A 26,672-nucleotide genomic window follows, 5' to 3' on the forward strand; every position below is an offset into this window, starting at 1 on the left:
TACAGAAAGGCCCTTGCAATTAAAAACAATGAAATCATCTGAAGATGGAATCCCCTGAAAGTATTCTTTGGTATGTATGCTATACATTAACATTCATTAGCGTTAATCATGGCTGGCAGATCTCATTAACCACATTATAAACTTTTTTTTTTCTTCCTCCTGGTCATCTCACTGTTTAGATTTTTTTTCAGTAGGAAAATACCAAAAAGCAGACGGGATTGGGGTGAGGGGTGGCATAGAAAAAAAAGGAATAAATCATTGTATTGTGAGAAACAGTAATCCTTGTTGAGGATTTTGGCTGATTGATATAAATAACATCGTCCCCACCATCTGTCCGAAGAGGGACCTTTCCAGTTAGTGTTAAGCTACAACGGGAGAATAATTAATGAATGGTGTCCTTTGTGCTGGTAATAAAGACAAGACGAATTATGTTATAATCCAACTGCTGCTCATTTGTCACAGCCAAATAAAATGTCAAATAAAAGTGAGGGGTCCACTGTGTTTGTTTAATAGACTTGCTACCTGTTCCTCGGCATCCGGGATAATTGCTGTGAATATAAAATGTTTTACAGCGAGGAAACGTACAGTCTTTGGCAGCTGACAGTTTTATGGACATTGGTGGGAGCAAATGAATGACCTAAATATCATTTCCCCAATTTTGGCCAATGTAGACAGGTCCTCGATAAATCAGCAGGGAAGAGATTGCATAATTAAAGACAAACGTGAATATTTTGCATATAAAGTGGCTCGGGGAATGCTGACTAACGGCTGAGTACCGTTAAAGGGATTCTGTAATTTCTACAAAAATATGGACAGGTAAAAGGTGCAGAACCAAGAATTGTCCATACCTCCAATAATTTTTAGCTCACACATTCTTTAGAATACTGGGCCATTACGAATAGACAAATGGCTTTTCTGGTAGTGTCAAAGTTTGCAAGTTCAACACATTGGCACTCTATCATAGTGATGGCCCAATGGCAATGGCCCAACAGGAATTTATTGGGAGGAATGTAGAAGGGAAAATGGAATGAGTGAACTTCCAAACTCCTTCCAAGCTTCCTTTACTTCCAAGTGAAGCTTTGCATCATAATGGTCCATCACCCCACCCAATGGCAAAGCCTTGGAAACCTAATTGTCAGCTTATGTTTTTTCTTTTGTTAGGCTTTGCATTAAATATCTGAGTTAGTGAAAATATGAGCCAATGAGTTCTAGTTCCTGCACATTCTTCTGCAGCCTTACCTTTCAGGTTTATCCTTCGTTGCTGCAGTTGTTCAGATGACAAATATGAACATCAGTTTTCTGTTTCAAAGGGTTAAAGTTGGGTGCAAACAAAATTCTGTTTGGACCACTGGCAACCAAGTACTTGTTTTTTTCTTTAAGCCAAATCCTTTTCTCTATCACTTTTGTGTTGATATCTTTGCCCAATCTAAGGTTTTAAGCAGACCACAAGCAGGTTTCACTTTATTTTGCACCATCCCCTTTTCCTTCTATTTTACCAAAGCGCCCAGTCTTCTTAATGGAATAGAAACACGATAGAAAAAAGGTAACACCACCATGCTTCCCTTTAAGTATGGTGTGACTTTTGAAGGTCTTTGCATGTGACTTACACAATGGTGTGACCTTATCACCATTCCCAAGCGGAAGTATTCTGATCCGTGTCACCCCCGGTAGGTAGAACTTGGAGGCAGCGACCTGTGACTCCCTTGCAGCAAAGCAGTCCGGTGGCCACTAGGGTCACCAGCCCATCACTCCCTGCAGGGTGCGCTTGTGAAGACCCGGGGGTCACTTAGATTCCGTGCCTCAGGTAATCTTGTGTCACCTGCCAGGGGGAGGCAACCCATAACATTTAGACTGCACATTCTCTTTTGAATACATTCCTATATATGTTGGCAACCTCCAGATACGCTTTCAAAAAGTTATTTTGGCTTCTCTTTAAGTCCTTCCCAAAGCCAAGGTTCTCAATATGGTTAATTGGTGCACCTATAGTCTTTGCTGCCAACAACCATCTATGAAACTATACCAACATCTTCACAATCAATCCTTTTATTTTCCTGATTTTCAAGTTGAACCCCACTGAAGTGTGTGGGTACCAACCAATTTTTAACCTGTCAAAAACATACAAACCAGTTAAATTGGAACCTGCTGCAAAGGTATGGGTGGGCAGCATTGATCTTGCCATAAACACATATATTCTATAAAAATAGCCAAAGACCAAAGTTAAAGCTGAACCCAAAGCTGGATCAAACTCAAACCCTTCATTGTCTTTTTATATATTCAAATTCTGGGTGTTTTATGCAGTTTTACTTCCTAATAATTGAATCAACAATGCTCAATGGTAAAACTATTTTTGTTTTTTAACCTTTCCTTTTTGTTAATTTTGCATCCCTGTTTCTGTACTTTTAACTTCTTGCTCTTTAGTCTTCATTTTCCAAGCCTTCCTTCACATTCACAGCTTGTATAATGATCTTTTAACTGAGCATTTTTTTTTTCATCCAGAAAAATATAGCAGTTATGTGTATGTTTCACTGGCAGAGGCTGATTTTAAGGCATAATGTCCTCATTAGGACTTTGTTTTCCACCTATGTAAACTGAGTTTCCACGACTCAAAGATTAAACACCTAAATAAGTAAACAGCAAAACTGTTTCATCTGCAGCTTTCCTTTTATCCCAGGACTTATGTTCTGATTGGCTGCCGGTCTGTCATTCAGCGCTCTAATCACATGTAACTTGTTTCTGTGCATGACGGAAGCTTACAGTATTCTATTATAGCAATCTACAGTGTTTTGTATTGCAAAGAAAGAATAGACAGCATTACTTATTGATGCTTAGGAGGCAAATCATTTTGTTTTGGTGCACATTTCTCTGATAATCATCGGCATTGTAAATAGGCAACAAAACATTTATATCATTTACAGTGGGATAGTGATTTTTTTTGGCAGCATCAATCATGGTGATAATAAAGTATTGGGGTTTTATTATTTTGCCTTGGGTTAAGGGCCATTTCAGACCAGCAGTCCACCACAGCAATCTGCCATGGGTTCCAACCTTTCCCCATTGCACAAGTTAATGTGGGATGTTAGGAACCATTTATTGTATTCAAATGCACATGGCTGGGGCCACAACGATCGCAACATGTTTCCCAACTGACATTAAAGTTGGGCATCGTGGCTGCAGCCATGTGGAAATCTGGTTTACCATGGTATGGTTTGCCTCCACTGGGCACAAAGCAGACAGCGGAAAACCATGTGGATTTACATTGTTATTCTGAAATAATCCTTAGGGCCAGTAATGGGGTTAGGTTAAGGATTAAAGGCTGTGATTAAAGCTGCTCACACACTTTACAATCTGACCATATCTTCTCTTTTAGATTTTCCAACAACCTTGTAGTGTAGAAGCCTATCTAAAGCATTCAATTTACATTCCATTAAGTATGGACCACTTTTCCACTGACCACCAATGTAGGGGCACTTCTCCAATGACCAGGCTGATTGAGCTAATATAAAATTGATTGTGAGGTTCCTAAGGTACACAGCAGGAAGCATTTTTCCTTTGCTTGTGGTTGTTAGGGGTGTCTCATGACATAAACCACCCCTATCATGAACCTCAAATCTGCAGGATGCCACTTTAACCCAAGGTGAAAGGTACCTGATCATCATCACTGATTGTGCCGTTTCCTCTGTGCTCTTAGAACACATGAGTTGACACTTTTCAGGCATGCTCATTTTGACTTCTTTTACTGCATCTGCACCCACAAGATGCCATAACACTGTTCAGCTGATGTTTCCCAAACGCCTGATGAATAAACTAATGTACTCTGAGCTGCAGATATTTTTAGTGCATTGTTTTTTAGTAGGATTTCCCTAAAACCTGAAAATCATTACTTTGGTTAAAAAAAAATTGGAAAAGGTTGATCTTAAACTTCTACTATAAGGTCCCAATATGTATGTATGTATGTATGTATGTATGTGAGAGTATGTATGTGTGTATGTAGAAGAGGGAATGTATGCTCTGTTACTAATTAACCCCCAAATCTAACATCTGCTTTGCCAATATTATCCACAGCACCTGCAAGCTCCCCTACTCTGGTGCCTATGACAGATTCCCCCAAGTGAAACAGATTATTATGATGACACCAACATGGCAGAGATCCTCACAACACGCACTCCATTGTCATTCCCTTCCTGATTTCCTAAGACCAGAGGAATCAGAGGGACATAAATTTCATCTATATTTAGTTATCCCAGAAATCTGTTACTGTTCACGTCTGGTTTTGGTGTTTACAAACGCAGCCGGTTACTTAGGAGATGGCAGTCAACATGGCCAGGGTTTGGCTCGCTCCTGCGGGAACTACCTAGGATGTAGGGCAGGGCTGCACTTTTTTTTTCTCAGAACATGCTCCGGCAGTAAAAATTCACAAACCTGGCATTTTTACAGGCATCTGTCACCCTGCTCTAATGCCAGTTCAGAGTATACACACAAACAGCTGCTTCCTTACTCAGAGGGATGGAGAACGTCTGACAGGTCTGTGTTAGCAGCTTCCACCATGCCAGTTTTTTTATGCAAAAAAAAAAAAAAAACAGCTCTCTAATGTTTCCCGTCAAGCCATTAGAAGTGATACAATCAGCCCAGGCCCCATTAAGTCATCAGTGTCCACCTGTGATAAAGACGGCCATTTGTTTTCTTAAAGCTGGCTTAATGTCTGCCTAACTCGATTTGTCAGGAAATGTACAACAATTTCCTCACAGTCTGAAATTTGGTAGTGGTTCAAAGTCAAAAGGCCAGGTCTAGTATTATACGGATGATATAATAAACAGTCGTAAAACTGTATCCAACGCGGTATAGCTCGGTGGTGTGGTATCAAAACGGAAGATAAAATGATCTTAGATTTCATAATTATATTTGTTTTTTTGAAGAAAGTCTGCATTCCCCTAGCCTGGAATAAATATACACTTTCTGGTGTTATAATGTATATAAAAAAGCACATTTGTAAAATTATAACCAAAATGAATTTTACATTAAAATAATTTAAATATATTCAAGATTTATCAAAATTGAAGTTGTGCAAGTTCTTGCATTTTCTTTTGTTTAAGCAGCCACATCCTGAAAAGAAAAGCCTGTCCACTGCCATCATGCTATATATAATTATTCTTGCTCACTGTGTGAAAACAGCAGGCTCTTTGCAGAGGTCCAGCATACCAAACAAAAATGATCCAATCAGTAAAGCAATGTTCCTTGCTCGTTGGACAATGACTCAGCAAGGCGTGTGACATTTGCAGAGAGTCTGCTGCTTCCAATTCAATTTTAATAGATAGCTTTAAAGTCAATGGATGGGTCTCAACCTCTCAGGAAGAAGAGACATTTTTTTGAGATGGTTCTAAAATCATCAGAACTTTTTGCCGGATGAATTTGGCTTTCAGTTTACCTCCTTCTGACTTGATACAATGGGACTTGTAATACCATAGTTTTGTATGCCAATGCAAACCCCTTCTGATGCAAACAATATCAAGATTAAATACACTTTGAAGGTAAAGGTAAGACCAAGACAAGATCTGATTACTTTGCTACCATAGTTTTACTCTTTAGCTCTAAAGGTCTATAGCCTTTACTTTGGGAACAACTTCAGAAATCAGAACTCCAGCCCGACTGCATATCCACCATATTAAGCTATCATACTAAGGTCAAAGGAAACACTGTATTAGAGAAATACTTGGACTGCTGTTGTTTACCACATTTTGAAAACAACTAACTTCCATACTTTCTGAGAAACCAAACTGGAATAAGCATGCAGTAAGTAAAGTCAAAAGTTAAGCATGATCTGCATGTTCCATAACTCAAAGCATTACATTCACATGAATACCAGACAACTGGCATTTTCTAAAGGAAACTAGCAACAGCAACCTTCATATTTTCTCAATATAGGTAAAATTATTTTGCACATTTAACCCTCCTATTATTAATAGAATCATTTCTTGTTCATCTTGTGAATTTGAAACACAGGTCTTATTACACCTGGCTTTACATATGTTCATATACAACGCAGCCTGTGCCATGCTGTGAATGAGCATAGGGTTCCCGGTTGCATTGGGCATAGGAGCCAAGGCACCACGACAGCAAAAAGACAACTGGTGTTACAGAGCAAAGAGAAACTTAGACTATAGAGTGTTGACATCTGCTGAGGTTGAAGCGCTCAGTAAGCAGGAAATGGGGTGTCACTTTGACTGGTAGTTTACCATTACCCTGGCATCCTAATGAAGTGTCTGCAGTATACACAGCTTCGGCATGGCATCTTAACGCACGGCTAAGCAAAAACACTTTCCTCCTTGTCACTGTCATCCATCTGCTTGCACCCTACTGCAGCCAATGGGATGGAACCATGCTACAATGTGCTATAAGCCATTTCCACTTGCCTATTGCATAATCAGTGCCATTAAATATGTTAAAAAATGACTATTATTGGCTGTTTCCCTCTGTCTCCGGCACCTGGAGTTTGATACATTACCGTTCAAGTTTTTCCAAGAGCAGACTCGCTTATTAATGTTATCTATGTAAAGTGTTGCAAAATTAAGCTAAGCGCCTTCGTATTAGGACTTTATTCACTGAACACACACAGGCTGTCTAATGGTTCCATTCATTTATCAATTTACAATGCAAAAATCTTTAATGCAAAGGTTATATCCAGCCACGGACAAGCTCGGAATTCATCACATATTTATTTTCTTAGCGTGGCTCCATTTTTATGTTTATTTGTAATTTTTATGGTAGCATTTTGTTATTCTGTTATACTTCTTTGTGGCTTATGCATCATTAATGCACTGAAGCAAAAAGGACATTGATCTATAATGAGCACTGAAGCTGAATTTTTTGTGGTAGGAAAAATTGTTTAAAACTGGTAATAAAAAGTACCTTTTATAATGTTAAACTCTTCACTATTCATTATGCGAGGGAATTAAAGTTGTGAAGGATCTTTCTCCATGTTTAACCAAATGATGGCCCTTGCTTCAGTTATAAGTAAAGACTCAAATGCTAAACCACATTTGCCCCAGCTTCAAGGGTAGGTCCTATTAAAGCTTATACAATATATCTACCAACCGCAGCAGTTGATAGTGTAACAGTATTGTACTAGTCATAGCAGTTGGTAGATATCTGTACTCAAATCAGTGGTAGCCAATAATGTTCCTGAAGACTGTGCAGTTGCGACCCTTTGGGACATGTAGACCTTTTTTATTCTATTGGTCAATGAAGTTATTTCCTATTCAAAATGTGGCACTGGAGTGATCACTATTTGACCCTAGTTGCTTATTATTAGCTCTTAGAGTTCTAAGTATCACAAAGGCTACTAGAGTGATGATGCTCCGTTCCTATCCACCAACGTTTCTCCTGCGATGGCACCCAGTCATGAGGGCTACCAGTGGAGACCTCAGTGGGCATCTCAACACATTACTCTGGCATTGTCTACTGTTGCCTACCCTGGAAATTATTTTGCAACCATTGCTCATGTAGATAGTAAGCAATTATACATCTGGGGGTGGGAATGAGGTGTTCTGCACATTGAGCCACCACTTGAAGGGTGCAACAGTCATCAGATTCTGGGTTTTCAAATGACTAGGCCAAATGCCAGAAGCATGGTGGAGGCTCTAGGAAAAAAGATCACTGGTAACTATTGAGACCCAACTGATGATTGCATAGGGGTGATGGTAGTATGTTAGTGATAACATGCTGGTGGTACATCTTGGAATGGGGACTGAGTAACCTTGGTGGAAACATGCTTGTGGTAATTCTGTACAAGTTGGTGTCAACCCAAAACCTTGTTTTTGCAATACAGAATATACACAAGCAATGGGTAGTGGTTGGGTCACTATTGTAAAAAACCCTATTGAAAAAAATCTTGATGCAAACAGGGTGTAGGTATGTGGAGGGAAGAAATCTGTAGCATTGACAAAAATATTTTTTATAAAAAATAGTTTTTATTAAAAAATGTAGTTGCTTGTAGTGCAACCTTTAGCAATCTAAATGCCATTGAGTTAAGGTTTCATGGTCTGGTAAAGGGTTCCATCTTCCATGTTCGAAATAACTTGACTTTCCCTAGCTAGCCAAGACACTTCAACCCTCCGGAAAACTTCAAATTGGAATGCTACACAGTAGCTTTTTTGTATGAACCATCAGTTTATCCAAGCACCCCCCATTCTATCAAAGCCATATAAGAAAAACAAAGATCGAAGGTGGATAAAACCAGAAAAACTAATATTTTTACCCCATAAAAGATTATATTTCCTTTTCACAGTTCAAATAAATAATAAAAACAGTAAGTGCTTATCAAGCAATGAAAACCCCACAGAGTACATTGCCCTTTTATTTCCCTTTTGATAAAAACATTTCCGATGCACAAAAAAAAGGGTAATCGAAGCATAAAAGTCACGGACGTATCCTCTCCTCAGTAGTTTACACATGAATAACTTAACTTTATCTGAAAGAGACTATACCCCTGCAAGGTCACATTCAATACACACAACACCTAGAAATAATGTGCTTTTTTTTTTTCTTTTAATCCATTTTCGATAGGGCTGCAGCAAAACGGGTCCTCGTAAAAAGTGCTCTTGTACAGAAAGGCAAAGGTAAGCGGCCAGGGGAAGAAAAAAATCATATTACGCTTTTTTAGTGCATCAGTACTCCATATTTCCTGAAGACTTAAAAGAGCAAAGAGCGACAGAAAAATTCGGCCTCAGCAGCTTTATGTTGCCGAATGGCGGAAAGTGACTATGTGATTTATAATGAGAAAAGGTATCTACAACACACAATTTTCTACCTAGCTGCAAATAATAATTCATAGTGATGTCCCTTGCAGATAAAAGACCTTTTGTGTGTTGCGCCTATGAGGTAAAGTGATCATGATGAATGTCAGGCGGGCGCAGGTAACAGCTTTACAAACCATTAAGATTAGCTGGGCCTTTTTTCAATGATAACAGTAGCCAAGCTGTGACTGTATGTGGTAATAATATCTCAGTACTGATAAATGCCAGAGACGGCCAGAGGTGTTTATCATCCTTGGTGCAGAAATGCTGACTAAAGTTACCACATGTTGACTTTTTTTTTCTTTTCGTTCTTTTCTTGTTTTACAATAGATTAGAAATGTACAGTTTATAGATAAAAAAGAGCAAAACTCTTGGGTTTACTAAGGAGAACCTTAGGGCTGCATGTGATACCACCAGCCATTTTGTGTCCTGTGCCCTCTAAGACTCAGATATGTGCACAAAATGACTGTCGGTGTGGTTCGGTGGTATCAAAAATGGCAGTGATAGGCCCTGCACCAACAAAATGCCTGGAGAATCTTTTTGTGTTGCTTTTAAGTAAACTTTAGCCTTCCATTCAGTCCTTCGCAGTTGTACAAGGTTCCTCTCCTGTACTGAAATAGCTTACTCTGATTTCACTGCTCACTGTTAGCATCGTATAATGTCCATTTGAGAAAATGAATGGATAGGTGTTAGCTATTGTCCTTATTAGCTGAAGGCTACGTTGTGCTAACCCCTAGGCAAGGTAGGTTATCACATCATGTCCTGGCTGAAGGACAACCAGCATCAACTAGTCCCTTCCCTGCTTTACTGTGCCTGGCCACAACTCTTCCATTCATGTAATTTAAGTTCTGTCAATCTAAGAAGCTTGACATTACATGTGGCTATTACCTAAGGTGATTTGCACTCATGTACAGCCTGAGTTAAAATGCCCTCTACTACAGGCTGACACCCACCCATCAATATTCTTTAGATATTTGCAAAATTAACTAGTCTACTGCTTGCACAAATGGCCTTCTCAGAATGGCAGTGATGGGTCCTGCACCTAAAAAATGTCTGGAAAATCGTGTTGCTCAGATTCTCACACAATCTCCAGCCTTCCCTTCAGTCTTGCAGTTAAACAGGTTCCTCCACTGTAGTAAAAATGGCTTACTCTAATTTCACTGCACACTGACAACATCCTATAGTGTCCATTAGAATCTGCAGCAGGTTAGATAGACACACTCTCATCATCTGGCTGGAGGACTAGCAACAACTAATCCCTCCCCTGCCTAACTGTCCCTAGCCACACCCTACCATTCATTGGGTTTCAGTTCTGTCAATCAATGAAGCCCAGCATTACATGTGAAATGCCCACTACTGTAGGCTGACACCCATCGATCAAATTTTTGTTGGATATTTGCAAAATTAGCTAGTCAACTGTTTGCATCAGGGGTCTTTAGAAAAGTACTATGGCAAGCACCTATGTTTTCCCAAGTCTATATACTGCACTTTGCCAGACCATTCCATTAGCTATGATCTGCCTGCATTGCACAGAAAATCAAGGGAAACCCAGTGACGGCATTGTTGAGTAAGGAAAATAAGGAATGTACTGAAAATTTATCAGGTTTCATTCTTCTTACCTGATGGGCCACTTGACATGGCACCAATGATTATTATTATTACAATGTCCATAGTCACGTCACAAACTGTCTCTCAAAGGGGCTCACAATCTAATGTCTCTGCCATATCAATGTTATTATTCTTGTCTAAGAGCAGTTTTGGAGGGGGGAGTCAACTAACCTGACTGTTTGTTTTTGGGATGAGGAGTGCCCAGAAGAAACCCAAGCAAGCATGGGAACATACAAACATCATCAAAATAGTGTTCTGGCTGAGATTTGAATATGGGATCTATCACTGCAAAGGCCTGAGTGCTAGCCACTGAGCAACCATGCCATCTGTGTTGTCTATCTGAATAGATGGCATTCTGACAAGCAATACAGGGGTGCATTCCTTCTATTTACCACCAAAGTATTGGATCGACTGAAGCCCAATTAAATAGTTTATTAAGAGTACCTTCATACCTAAAATGCGTTTTAAGGGTTCCACTTAGTTAAAATATTGAGAAATACTGCAATTCATTTAGCAACAAATATATACAAAAATAAAAGGCGCTCCATTTGAACAAATCACATCTTTAAAGAAAAAACACAAAGCAAACCCAATCATCTTTCTATAATATTGTTCTTTTCTTTGCACGCTTAAAAACAATAGCAGAAACCTGTATCTGTGAAAGCATATGTTAGCAGAATTTCCTCCTCTGAAAAGGTATATTTATCCCTGAGCGGAATACCTCCTGCTCAGAGGCTGATTTTACGGCACATTAGAAAATGTTATCAGATTTATGAAGTCGTTGTCACACGCAGATTCTGGCAGCGGCTCTGCACAGTGGGCTCTTGGAAGATGATTTATATAGTGCCGGTGCCAACCTGTAAGGTGTCTTGTTTAATGGTTAAACAGCATCCCTTCTAGCTGTTCTGGATGGTGTGCTTCTTTCACCGCCATCACCATGGAACAGTTGGCAAAGTTATGGCGATCGGCATGTTTTGGTACAGTAAACAGATACACAAGGACAAGTGAAGAGCATACTCGAGCAAGTGATGTTGTTTCTGTTTGGGGAGTACGGCTTAATTGCTGCTCTTAATGTCCTATTAAGTGACTGAGTACATTCCAGCTGTGAGCCTGTGATAAATCATTTTATGTTCAGCAAGTGGGACATTCTCTGTAGAATGAAAAGATTCACCATCAACTACCTTTTTTTTCTTTAAATTGATTTGATTCAAGTCCTTTTGAAGTCCTTTGTTGAGGAATGATGTATAGAATAAATATAGGTGAAATGGACTTAAAGTAAAACCAAGAACTTGATGGTTAAATATTAGACCCAATAATAAACAGTTAAATGACATTATCAGAAATTTAAGAGGATGACCTGAATACTACTTATCTTCATTGTTTTCACAGTGGCTCAGTGGTTAGCACTCTGGCCTTTGCAGTGTTAGGTCCCAGGTGCAAATCTTGGCCTGGTCACTATCTGCATGGAGTTTGCAAGGTTCTCTGTGTTTGCATGGGTTTCCTTTGAGCACTCCAGTTTCCTTCCACATTCCAAAAACATGCCTTTAAGTTAATTGGCTTAATCCCACAAAAATTTACCTTAGACTGTATTATTGACATATGTCTATGGTAAGGACATTAGATTGTGAGCCCCTTTGAGGGACAGCTAGTGACATGACTATGGACATTGTACGGCACTGCGTAATATGTCAGCTACTGGATAATACTACCAATAACAGTTTTCATATTATTTATTTTTTTAAAGTTCCATTTTTCTTCTGAATCTCAAAGGTGAGGTGGGCTGGGTTATCCAATGTTCAGTTATATGATTGAATGAATCCCCAGCACTCTTTAGACTTCCCAGACTTTTTTACTGTGCAGTCAAGCAACATAGCAATACAGGTAGCCCCCGGGTTACATACAAGATAGGAACTGTAGGTTTGTTCTTAAGTTGAATTTGTATGTAAGCCGGAACAGGTACAATATTTTAATAAATGCAATGTTTGTCTCAAGATATTATTAGGCAGAATGGTGTCAGTTACTGTATAAAATCCTCACTGTGAGTTAATCACAAAGAAAGCAAAAAAAAAAAACTTGATGGAACCTAAACATTCATTAACTTCTGGAGCAAGCTGTGCCTTGATATGCAAAAGAAAAAAACTGCAGAGTTTGTCTTGGTCATTAAAGTGTTACAAGAGATTAAAAAAAGCAAAAGACTGAACACAAAAAAGCAGAGAAGCCCTGTTCCTATCTAGGAGTCCTCCGTATGTCAGATGTCCTTAACTCAGGGACTACCTGTATACAGAAAAAACATGTAGATCTATTTTAGAGATGCATTATTTTATATTATGCTCAAGTGTAAAAGAGGGGTCCCTGATGATGATACCATGTGATGCATTTTAGGGTGAATTTCAGGATATGGGAACTCCTGATCTCATATATGCACAAACATTCATACAAACAACTTATACACAACTTATACACCCAACACTTGTTTTTTCACTCCACATCCAATCAAGGAGAACAGTATCATTCACTTAGGATAGTCTGCTATTGGACTATTCCTACATTTACATTTGCAGTTTCACAAATGTGTTCGGCTCTATTTTTAATAGAAAATCTACAAATTTCACCTGCGCATCCCTAATTATTAATAATTTTCATTGTGTGCAAAAAAAAACAAAAGAAAGAAAAAAAGTTGAAAAAAGGAAATACATGAGCACCATAAAACCAGTCATCATAGCTGCATGCCAGTGCCTGGTTGGTGCAAGTGATTCTCAATCAGGGCTCCTACAGAGGTTGCTGGGGGTTTCTTGAGCCTCTCAAGGTCAGTTCAGCTGACACCAAAATTTTTTCTTGAATATTTGTAAGGATGAGATTCTTCTCACTGGCCAACAATGTTAGAGGAATTCTTCCTATAGTCATCCAGGTGAATGCACTCACTGTAAGTTTTAGATTTAATCATTATACCATTATACCAAGACTTAAATGTCATTTCAGGGGTTCCTCAATCTTAAAAAAGTCAGGAAAGTCTGGTATAGTTGGATGAGCATTAGTGAAAATGTTTCATTGGAGTACAAGGTGGGAATCCAATGCTTTGATATTCAGTAATATTTGAAAAGAACAAAAAGTAGCAAATAACAAGGCACCTACAGTAATGCATTTTTTAAAAAAAAGTATTGTCATTCTTTTTTTTATGCATCAGCCTAGCATAGTAGTTGTTGGTGGATCACAAATCCTACAGTTAAAACATTTTCTAAGTGTATTTAGCTGTTGAGATTTTCTTGTAAATTTTAGGGTTTTATATATTTTTTTTGCTGATGGCTTGGAATTTGGAATATAACTCTATTGCCATCCGCTAGCAAATTCTGCAGTGCTGTACAAGGGGACAATATTATGTCACAAATAGAAAGCGACACTAGAATTTCTCCCTATGTTAGGGGTGTCATTGTGGATTATTATGATCAGCACTTGTGTCACTCTATAAGCTTGTCCTGACTGCCTGGAGCTATGTAGTGTTAATCTCAGCACTGAAGTGATATATTGGCCTGCCCCTGGGTATACTGGGCAATTTCTGCCCTCGGGACAGCTACACAGCATGTAAGTGACCCAGAGTACTGAACCTCAAGCTAGATATTTAGAGTAATTCTTTACAACATAAAAGAATAAATAAGGTATTTTGTACAGGAACATGGTAGATGAATCCTATAGGACTAGTGCAAATGTAATTTCCCAATGCAAAATCTGTCATATATTGATGCAGCTACATAGTTAGCCAGATGTCCATCAAGTGCAAAAGGATGGTACCCTCCTTCCCTGGCATTAGATTACAGTTTTTATATTCAGAAAGAAAAATTTCTTCCTGATCACAGCTGGAATAATTTAATAGATGAAAACATTCACATTCTGCGCTTTAACAATCATAACTAAGGATGCCGATTTATTGTGACAATATGAATATCCAAATAAGCATAAGTAAGAAACCCCCTGAATAATAATTACCCTCGCCTATCCTGGCCTGTTGGTGGAATCTTTTGAAGAATGTTTCTAACTCATTTTTTGGATAGTGTAACTCCACAAACTCCAATTTAAAAAACTGCATTAAGAAATCAGAAAGCACAAAGATTTATATATAGAAATACTTATATTTTAAATGCTTACTTATGGTTGTTTCCTTTCCATAAATGCTGTTTTGTATTGTAAGGGGCCTTTGCTAGAAAATGTGGCTACTCCTGAAAAGGTCAGTTCCTTGGCACAGCCCCCCCCCCCCTTTGCAGGTCATAACCCTTTAATGTACTCTCTGAGCTGGCCCAGCTGTTCTGCCACTCCATTTACCTCTCTATATAACTTATGTAGCTACTGAGGGAGAACTAAAGGGGATATGATAGAATGTCACTTGAGTGAAAGCATTTGGCTGCAGCTGCAGTAGATCACAGCACAGTTCCAGAAAGTGACAAGTTGCTTTTGGCCATGCAGTTGCTGTTTAGGATTTGCACCACTCCTGCATCCATGTGCAAATGTGGTTGCTTGTGGAGCAGTTTGCTCGTCTCACTATGGGTCTTAAAGGTCTCCTAATCTGTTGGGACTGCTGCCATCATATCAAAGATTGCGACACCCAGCACCAGTTCCAGGCCTTTTGGGTGTCAATACAAGGAAGATTTTTTTACAAGAATACCATGCATAAAATATGCTTTATGCACATTCATGGGAAGATTTGTGTTAATACTTCATGATGTAGTGCCACGGTGCCTTTAAACTGTATCCAAAGCGAATGCCTCTATGGGCGCATGAGGATGACTTCCTTTGCTCCACTTCCAATGCGTCAAGCATCCATACACAAATTTTTTTTTAATGGGAAGCTTTGTCAATGCATTTCAGGTTTCCTCATTTAAAGCACTTGAAACAGAGGCATTTAAAGCTTGCCAGAAGACTAAAAGTTTTATTTTAAAGCAGCATTTTTTACATTGTAACTTTATAACTTGTTTTCTTAATTAGCTTTTCTCTTTCTATCTCAGGAATCCAGGATAATGACTTACAGGTGAAAACCATGCGGAATCTGGTGAAACAGCTGCCTCCGCCTAACCACAACACCATGAAAACTCTCTTCGAACACCTTCGAAAGTAAGTTAGATTTGGCTCATGTCGCCTGACATCTTTATTTGCCAGTCCGTGAAAAATTCCTGAATTACGCTCCGGAGAGAGCACGGCATTCCTATACCAAAACATATCCTCGTTGTCTATCGATTGCTCCAGCACTGAGTGTATACACAGCAGCATGTTCCAATCAAAGTGTGGCTCAGCTCCATTACCTCACAGGGCCACGCTCTAATTGGACCCTGCTGTGGGCCACTTTGAAGGGAAATGAAAAAAATCAACACATGATTCAAGTAATGATTTTTGTCCCCCCTAAACGTCTTGGCAAAATTGATTTTAACTTCTTCGCTGCTGGAGAAGTTCACAAAAAATAAAGCCCCACCCCAGACAGTAAACAAAAAGATGCTAAGATGCTTCTAAATTAGATGGGAGATTTATTTAAAACAACCTAAATCTTTTATCAGTTTGATCCCTTGTAACATTCTCCATGCACAGCTTTTTCTAAGAATCAAAATGGCCTTGCCCTCTTTACTTTTACTGCAGACTACCATTTACAGGGTAAACATTGTGGAAAAAAACAAGGAAAAAAGAAATAACATAGATTTTGTCCAAAGATTGGTAACGGATCTCATCATACGTTAAGTTGTTTTAAAGAGATAATAAAAAATAAGTGTATCTGTGTTCACATTTGAAGAGTTGATTAAACCCTATACTGTTCAAGTTAAAATGTCTCTATGAAGGCCTCCATCCTTGCGAACATATCCTTCATACCTTTAGTACTTGGCTTAACAGCTGGTAATCAAGTTGCCAACTTCACTCTGGATATCAAAGGAAGAAAGGAGTATATGAAAGTCCGAGAGGATGATTTTTCACGGATACTCTTACTTTCTATTGCAATCCAGAGAAGTGCTGGTGAAATACTGAAATGTAAAAGATCATTTGCAAATATGCATTATGGGCAGCTCTCAATAAACCAGTGAACCTACCATAGTTCACTGTGCATGCAATGTAAAACTTTAAAAAGGATCTAAACATGTAGGAGGTCCTTTTAGGGTGGTGGTAAGACAACCATATCAAACTAGACCTCACCTGATTTTACTGCCTCACTTCTTCACTGGTCAAGCTAGTGTGGTGACATGCCATTGCTATTTGTTTGCTTACAGAAGAAGCTTTTATTAGGTGTTGTTATTCAAGAAGTAAAATTTATTTAAAAAAATAGATAGCTATGGTAAGACCAATCTTGAAACGTGACCAAACCCAATAATGTAGATGTGAGATGAGATGTAATGTCAGCTGTATCACAGTGGTTCCATGATGTCATTTACCATTTATGGTGATCATAAATATGGAGTCACATCATTCAGACAAGATTGAAAACAAATTCAAATACATGTCTTTGGTATATGGATATATAGATAGAACATTTTAGAAAACAAATGTTTACCACACATGGAATGTGTTTATTCATCAAATTTTAGGTACATAGGACTTGGTATTCACAAAGATCTGTGGTTATAAGGGAAGCACAATAAAACTGCCTAGGGTAAGACATCATTGAAATGTAGCCACGGAGGAATAATGTATACCCTTACTGTACAATCTGTCCGTAGAATGATATTAATCCTTGTCTTCTATGTATTTCAATAGACATTTCCAGTAAATTCGGTGAAGAAGCATTGATTACTTCCCTTTTCTAATTGTGCTGGATCTTTGTCAACTACAATCTGAATTAGGCAATATTTAAAGTATTGATTCTGTCGTCGTGGAGTTTATATCCATTACTGATGTTATAGGATATCTTTCACATGTCAACTTTATTACTAACCCTATTGTACACACTGATGACTCATGATAACATGGGTATATGTGGATATGCATTCGTGCATGGTTGAGCTAATGATTGGTGATTTAATTTTTTTAATCTTTATAGCACCAAAAAATCCTGCAGTGCTTTGCAAAATGTTCTCAGCTATCTGCAAAAATCCCTTACAGCCCTAGAAGCTTGCAATCCAATATAACTTCTATAGCCAGGGGCGGACATAGGGAAGTGCAAAGTTTGCTGCTGTACCAGGGCCCTGTACTTTTCTCAGCCACAAGGGCCCCAAAGTCAGTTTGACGGTTCTGCACCTAGGCCCACCGTTGGCTATACCCACCAGTAGCTATTTAACTGTATTGTATGTAAAGTTTATAGTTAGTTTGAAAATGTCTTCAAATATACTTTTACATTTTTTAAATTGTGATTTCTTTCACTCCAATGCCCTATGCAGCCTAGAGGAGTAACAGCCACATCCCTTATCATAAGTATCCTTACACCATAGTACATAGGAAGAAACTAGGTGCATCTGGCCAGCTCTGAACAGGACATGTTGGTAAAAACTTGATACTTATTGGATCAGAGAGTTATATTTAAACATACTGCTAAGCCCACATTATGAAAATTATGGTTAGTATCACAACTGATGTGACTTCAGTTGGATGCCAGGAAAACTATGGGTTCTGGGGGGTCTTCTTCATTAGCTCTGGTGGGTCCCGGGTCCCCAGTCTGATCCTACCTGCCACAATCGCAGCATTGGGTATCTGCCATCGGTCTCAGCAATACCTACCTCCATCAGTGCCAATATTTGTTTTTTTGCCCCGCAGTCCCAGCCTATCTAAAGTACCTACTTCACTCTTAGTAATGGGTACCTACTTCAGCCCCAGGATTAACGCTCTTGTTTTCTATAAACGTAGTCAATTTAAATGCAAATAGTGCTAAGCAGTGTTTTCTTTAATTTTTATCTAGTCTCAGTAGTGTGTATTTACTTTAAGATATAGCTTGGAACAATTTGGATTTAAGGGGCCATTGTGTCTCTCCATATGAACCAAAGCACTGACTTCTATTAGCACAAAAAGGCAGCATTAATCCTTTACATCTTGCAGTGCCTAATTCTAAATTCTGGAATAAGCAAATAATGTTTAGGTACAAGTGGCATGTGTGACATTACTTGAATTTTGGTGAATTTTGTGTAATTCTTCCAGGACCTGTGTAGTAATATAATGTGACTATTGGCCTCTGCACAAGAGCTTCTGTATTAAGACCAGTCTCTGCTGCTCTCTGTCCTTGTACAGGGTGACTGGTCTTGTATCCACCCCCTTCCTGCAGTTTCCTTCTGGCAGCCTGTAGTGGGTGGGCTTGCTGAGTCCATCCCACAGCTCTGATTCACTATGTGCAGCACAGTAATAACTGGGTTTGCAATGGTATTTTGTACTCATAAAGTGGCTCTATATACTTTGCTGCTATTGAGGCATGTAAAGTTTTTGTGTCAAGAGTTTAGCCTAAAAAGTTTGCAAACAAGTATAAATTGGCATATATTTTCCTCTAAAATGCTGCTCTAAATAAGCAAGCTCAGGTTTCTGCTTGTCAGGGCTGCAGATATGTGTCTGTTTACCTGCCTCCTATCATCTCTCACTTTCTTTCAATACATTTAGATGTTTATTCACATATAGATTAAATGTGTTTCCACCCAGCAACCAATAACTTGGCATGCACCCATTCGCTTTCTTTGATTAATCAGAATGATCATCCAAAATAAAGATATTTTAGTAGTGGAATAATTACAAGATCTGAGCCTTTGCCCCCTTTTTATGCTGATATTATAAAAACTAAAACTCTAAATCCTGCCTTGGGCAGAGCCATTGCCTTATGTGTCACCCATGTTCACCTGTCTCTCCATTTACATAAGTGCAGTTCTCATGTATTTGATTGTTTGAAGAATTCACTGTACTGATTCCTAAAACTTTGGTTTGTTCACAGTTGTTTAGCATCTGTTGTAATTTCTCAAGTAAACCAGAACAGTACAAATAATTACCTTAATTACTGTGGAAAATATAGATTTTTTAAAAAATCAAAACCCCCAGAAATACATTAAGGTAGGTAGGAATTAAATATTCATGTTATCGATAGCAAGACTAATGCTAATAGCACAAGTGCATTAATTGATGAAAAATAAACAGCTCCGGGATGTAGTAAACACTTCACACCTCTTCTAATAAAAGTGTAAATGTGTTAGTTCTTCTTCTTACCTCTGTGGCAGGTAAATATGAATTCCGCAATGGTAAATATACCACTTTTGGCTTGATTAAAAGGCTTTATAAAACACTCTGTTGCCGGGCTGTTAACATGTGAAGTCACGCTGTGACATTACTGATCAAAAATAACATTACCTGGAGGGATTGGGACTTGTCTGCTTTCAACACAGGAAACGGAGTGTTAAACTAATCTGCACTGCCTACATTAATATAGGCACAAGTCTATGCTTCAAAGGATAATATATTTTTTTATATGCATTCTGAATTAGTACTGTAAAATTGACCATTAAAATGTATTAGATAAAGTGCAGAAGGGTTAGAAACCCTGTCATTTTTATTGATCTTATAGTACACTATGCCATTATATGTGTGAACAAAGAGAAAACTGAAAAAATACCTTCAGTGCCAGCCTGTATTATATAAAAGCATTTGAATCCATGATAAAGCTTTGATTGAGCTCTAATACCAAACCCTGTTTATTCAAATTGGACTGAAATAAAACAATATCTATTGTCATATATCCAGAGTTTTTGTAGGTTTTTATAGTCTTTTAGTGTATTGTAGTATCTACGGGGATGGATTAAATGGGACTCTAAACATATTCAGGCTGTTCAGATAACAAATCAAAAGCTTGTTTATTAAGATGTACTTGCATGTGATTGGGTATTCATTGTAAAGTGAACTATCACCTTGTTACCTAAGCTCGATGAATTATCCTTTTAAATATTATTAGAATTATTACAATAACTCACCCTGGTAAGTGAACAGTCTAAATTGCCGTAAATCTTCTCCAACCTTTCTATTCGCCCAAGACATAATGTAAATCATAAATTAGAAAGAGAGTGAAGGAAGTAAGAATGATCCCTGTATCTCTATTCCATTATTCCTCAAATAATAAAATTATTGATTTGATTAAATTTCATCTGAGGTCTGGTTGTAAAATTGACTCTGCATGTGAGCAATCTGGGAATTTAGTCTGATTCTCAACCCTGAAAAAGCATGTTTGTGCAAAACGTGTTGGGTATAAAAAAAGACTACCCTATATCTTTATACAAAATTGGATTTTTTGTATCCTTCTTACAGACCTTCAGTTACCTTATGTAAATGCTCAATGCATGTTATCTATTATATCTATCATAACTTGATGTGAATAATACATTATTTTGTTGAATAATAAATAATAATTTACATTTTATTATTAATTATTAATTTACATTGTAGCCTTTACATTGACCTATACACTGCCTTTAAAACCCCTACTACAGACCCAATAAATACTGCACAAGACAGAATCTAAATAAATAAATATATATATATATATATATATATATATATATATTTACATTTGTCACATAAATAAATGATGAGGGTGGTCATACAATAGGGATATCTGTTCCCCCCACAATCTCTGTTGTATCCCTGGGACAGGAATTAAAGGATAACTCCCAAAATTCATGATTTTTTGTACATCAAATTTTAGCATTATAATCAGTATTTAAAAAATGTATAAAATTATTTTATTTTACAAATGTTTTAATAAATGATTGCTGCGTATTTATTGGGTTGTAAACCAAAGCCCCAACTTTATTTATCACGGCAATCAATATGTAACATTCATCCCTCTGCCTTTGCAGTAAGAAAATTTGTTCTTCTGGTCGTATTTATGATCATTCTTTTGGCCATATTCAAAAACCATGTCATTTAACAATGCAGAATTTGCCCTTATTCAGTTTACAGCAACAGGGTATTAACCATCTGTGTCCACCCGGGGGCCATCTCAAATTACTTTCCAAAAGAAATTAAATAAAATAGAAAGAAAAAAAAATTAGAATAGTCATTGAAATGAAAAAAAGCTCAGTACACTACTTTCTTTAAAAAAAAATATGCTTGGTCTTTTTCCAAACAAATTATAGGTTTTCCTTCAGCCATTAGGCATCTATTTTTCATTCTTTACAATTAGAAGAAGAGAGTGGCGAGGAAGGTGGCTCACACATTGATCCCCGTCAGCTTCTTTTTTGAATGAAAATTGCTGAACCCAGATGTCTACTTGTCTACTTTTGCGTACACACATGCAAAAAAGACTTCTCGAACTGCAGCATCTGGCTCATTGGCTTGTTCAAGTTGTAAAATCTTGCATCTACTTGGTCAGCTGATTCGAATAAAATAAAATTCAAAACGTCATCATCTGTGCAAAGCAAGCGATGTATAATTTCATCTTGCCATTAAAAGACATTTCCAGAGATGCAAGCTTCATAATTATTATTGTGACAGTATATTGGCAGCTCTGAAAAAAAATCTACAAATCTTTATAAACAAATACCACTTGGAAAAATGAAGGAGCAGATCATAGACTGGAACGCACCCCACTTCTAATAGGAACAAAAATTTGGCAGCCAAATACAAGAAACTGCTAACTCACAACAGAGTGACCTACTTGGAGCCACTTGCCAAAGAGACAGCATTTTATGTCGTTCCTCTGAAGTAGCGTCGTTCTGTCTATACCATCTGTGGATTTATTATTGTGCTTCGAAAAAAAAAAAAAAATGCTGCCTGAACAATATTGAACAGTACCCAAAAGGAAAGGCTCCAAAATTGTGGGCGCCACACCCACACCTACTGATGTGGTCCAAATTTTTCTTTCTTTCTCTGAAAGCACCTAATTAAGAAATCCTGACTCATTTACATGAATCTTTTTGATCTAAATTACACTCCAAACCACACCAAATTAGGAGCATCTGTGAATATGAAATGTTTGTTCCCTGTTTCTGCTCGAGAAGGGCCGGTTCTGGGCAGCACATGTTAAAGTGACGAAAAATTATTTAATGGTGCTTACCTCCAAGATGTATTTTTTTCCACTAATAACTCACAAGGAGGATACCATGCAACTAAATGCCTGTTATTAGTTTAGGCTGTGACACAATATGTCATTGACTTGCGATTAACAAAGGAGATCAGACCACCTACTCTGCTTCTGTAGTTTGCTATAAAAAGAATATTGGTCTATACAGCTTTTAAATGTATATTATAGTGGTAGTTTAGTATACTAGCTTCACAATTTTATATTGATAAACTTTTAAAAGATACCTTGTTACATAAGCATGTAGAAGGGGGTGATCCAGGGCAGGTCCGTATCTGAAAAAAATTGGAATGTTCACCTTTTCTAAGTAGAGGTTAGATAACTTTTTTTAAAGATATTCAGGTCAAAGTGAGTGTCTGCATAATGTCCATCCACTGGCCACTTTCTACTCACCTCCCTATTGCTTCACTCATAACTCAGAGGATAGTGGTGCCGTCACGTCTTTAATATATGGCAATACATATAATAAATAAAAAGCAATATATAGGTAAAGCAATTTACCTATTATAGATAATTTTTCACTTGTTGCGTTCCATCTGTAATTAACATTTCCCAATATCTAGGGGTAAGAAAGCATAGGATCTCCTTCCATGATGAAGTGCTTGTGCATAATAAATGAGACAGAAAAGGGCAATGACGTCACAGACAGTATCACAACCCTTTCCCTTTTACACAATGTGGGAGCATTGTGTTCTACTACAATGCCACAATGTACTCTTATAGAGTTCTCATGGGTCAAGCAAGATACTAAATGGAATTCTAGTACTCAGCTGGATAATTTGAGGATTTTTGGTAAATGACTTATGCCATCCACCAAATGTTGCTCCTGTGCTTAAAAGGTTCCACAGTTTATTCCAGAGAACCCAACTTTCAGGACTTTAGAAGTGTAGAATTTGTCTTCATCCTGAAACCTGTGCTTTGTAATGCCATCTCCACTGGATATTCTACCAAATAAATGTAAACTTCAGAAGCAGGTTTGAATTTTAACATGTATGTACATTGGTGTGGTCAGTTTAAAGCACCCCAAACTTGCCAATACACTGTAGTGCAAATGCAACAGCACACTGCATGGATGACTTTTTGTGCATTGGACAACCCATTCAAATGTATAAGCTTCCCTAACACAACATAAATGGTAATGTGCTGTGTTTTTAGCAATGTAGTGGAGTGGAGTCCTGAGGCTACAGCCTGAGGAGATGGGCAGTAATACAAAGATGTAGGGAATGATTGTGGACAATAAAGGGGTTGTTAGTGGTTAAAAAATGAATCTATGGGCCTGGGGAGGAAGTTGGAAAAGTAAATTAAATAACAACAACTAAACAGAAAAAGAGAAAACATAAATAAGCGAAGAAATTTTGAGATGATTTGGAGGAGGGAGGAAAAGCAAGGGAAGGGGCAAATCTAGGTGGTTCCAGTCTACGTTTAAATTTTCAAACTTACTGGTAAATGAATTTAAACAGCAGATAGCAAAGTAAATGTGTTATTAATGCATTTCAGAATACCTTGCAGCTTTATTGAGTCTTTTCTAGAGTATTGTCAGTGTATATTATTGTATTTCAAAATAAATTACTAGGTATTAGAAAGGGAAAAATCTGTGCAGTTTTACACTGCTGGTGGTCCACACATTCAGTCTAGTAAAGGGTCAGGTATTTATGACAATCCAGCTTTTCTTTCGTATTTTCCTAAAATAAGTTCTGTCTTCCATCATTATTTATGTTCTTACCTAATACATTTTTTAGGAAGGTGTCTTCCTTTCTTTTTTGCATTTTGAGTTAAAGTAGATCTACCACCAAAATTAAGCTCCATGGGTAAGCAAATTGGTAAATTTCTGAAAAAGCAAAAAGTTTTTAGTGTAGTTTTGGAAACTCATTAAGGTGACATGATTAGGATGCTTTTTAAAAATTTTAGTGGGAACGTTGGCTTAAAATTGTTTCTGAGGGTCACAGAAGTGTTCAACATTCTTGGGCCCATTCTTGTGCCAATGGCTCCTCATTAAGCTCAGATAATGAAAAATAAAATATTTAAATAGTACACCAATATTGGTCAAAAACACATACATAAACACAAAGAAAAACAGACTCATACCAACCATCCTACATAAAACCAATGTATATTTCTTACCAAGCAAAATTCACCTTATCAGCTTCTTAAGCCAGTAGAAAAATTGATAAAATCGTTGTATCATAAACAAAGCTTATACCTGATCATGTTGCCATACAGGTCATTTGTTCAAGCAATTCTTTCTGTTTCCTTTCTTTTTAAGGTGACAATGCTGTCTTGACAATGTTGTCACCCTCTCGCTTCAGGTAGATATTGCAGGTGACCATGCCGACAGCCATATGGGTTGGCATTGTTCCCCCATTGTCACTTGATAAAAGCCAGTCCAGATCAATGATATGCAGCTTCCTTTGGAAAATTTGAACAAAATGTGGTTGAAAATGGCTTAAATTGCATTTTAATGCTGTTTATTGTGAATAAAGGTGTTCTTGGAATCTCCACTGCTATTTTACTTTTTTGCTTTCACCAAGTTGGGAATTAAAATAAGCATATGTGATAGGTAGAGGAGTTCACTGTCACACAGAGAGGTTTTTCAATTTATTGGAAATCTTCTAAGGAGCAAAGCTTAATCCCACACTTTTTTATTGAGAACAATATTATTATTATAGTATTGCCTGCTTGCATTTAGAGTGTGGGAACGTCAACATATCATTGCCCTCTGGAGCACTCCACAGGAATAGGGTAGTTAATTGAAAAGTATTCCAAAGGAATCATTTACCACTTAACCTCTGAGGAAGGGTGGTTATTTCACCTGGCAAACCAGGAAATATTTGAATACCCATCAGTCTTCACTATACAAGAGGAATTGTCCATTTAAGAGGAGTATTGGATCAACTCTGCTTAGGTTTAATATCCATATGGGGCTCTGTGTTAAGTACAATTCACAGTATAGTGTTCCTGAATTTTCTATGAAAGTCCATCACAGGCCAAAAACAACCCCCTTTATCCAATATTTCCCACCCACACCTCTCAGTAATTACATTTTTCTCACATTATTTTTCACACATCCAAATCCTCCATTACATAGCCCTCCACAGCACCTCTTCCAGTAGAGAAGACCACTTATCAGTCACTACAGTCTTGTCATAACCCCTCCTATCAAAGCACTACAGTTTGAAGTCGCCAAGACCTTGGAAGGTGTTTGAGGATGGACTTATCTAACAACCGAATTTAGGCTTCTCCAACACCATAGAGTAACATCCACATCACATAAAATGTGCCCTGTGATTCAAATAAATATTTTGGTATTTAAATAGATTTTTTTTAATACAATATGTAGTTTAGTTAAGGAGATTTGCATGGGCTAGGCATTCCCAATCCCCACCATTGCTTTAACTTTTTGAAAACTTCATTGTATGATTCCAAAACTTTTTTAAAACCATAATTAACTAATAATACTCGAGAATTCAGGAACAAAATGTAAAAAACGTATGAAGTTTATCTGACTTTCCACAAAGTTTATTTGCACAGTTTAAGCAGAACAGGTAAGAACCAGAGTTACATGAAAATATGGAACGTCAGATGAAACAAAAGCCAATGTTTGAAATAGTCTGTCAAGAGACATGGCGAAGAAAGTGCTTTCGCTTTGTTGTGGCATTCAGTATTACTGCGTGGAGCCAGCAGTCCTCCCCTTGTCTACGTCTCCTGGATTCAATAAGCACTTATGTATGCGGATTATGAGAATGCGGTCAAGCAGAGTAATTTTTTTTTTCATTCTACCTTCTTATCCCAGAGAACAGAGGATCTGGTGTTTATTTTTGCTGTCCTCATCCAGCATTTTAAAATATTCACAATTTGATTCAGGCTATGCTTGTTTGATATGATTATTATAACTACTATGCCATAGACATAAGCACAATTGAAGTCAAAGGCAGGAATTCCCCCTCCTGTAACAAAAACATCATTTGCATACGATGTTTTAAATAGCAGGGAGAATGTATAACAAATATCCCATCATTCATTACTGCGACGTGAGCTTACTGCAATCGCCTAATCAGATGGTCTCACGTTTAGATTCCTATCTGAGTTTAAAAAGTTTAATTTGATGTGATAGCTGCCAAAGGTAAACAGAGTTAAGTGCAGGAGTATAAGAAATAGTTATTTATTGATAGCTTTAGAGTAGGGAAGGTTTAGATGTTTCCCTACAAATTTCTATGGCTGTCCATTACCCTGCTGGGGAGATTCACCCTTCTAACTGTCATGGTGGCCATTGTCATCAA

The 26,672-nt window shown here is 37.7% G+C and overlaps 1 protein-coding gene across 2 annotated transcripts in view; it reads left to right on the forward strand.

The window, feature by feature from the left end:
- Positions 1–26,672, forward strand: part of ARHGAP15 (Rho GTPase activating protein 15) — a 309,490-nt gene that overhangs the window by 265,821 nt on the left and 16,997 nt on the right. For both annotated transcript variants that reach the window (XM_072418118.1, XM_072418119.1), the window contains exon 14: positions 15,392–15,497. In XM_072418118.1, coding sequence (XP_072274219.1) covers positions 15,392–15,497 — 106 coding nt within the window. The remainder of the gene's footprint in view (positions 1–15,391; positions 15,498–26,672) is intronic.

Source organism: Pyxicephalus adspersus, chromosome 7 (genome assembly GCF_032062135.1).
Source record: "Pyxicephalus adspersus chromosome 7, UCB_Pads_2.0, whole genome shotgun sequence".
Taxonomy (NCBI): domain Eukaryota; kingdom Metazoa; phylum Chordata; class Amphibia; order Anura; family Pyxicephalidae; genus Pyxicephalus; species Pyxicephalus adspersus.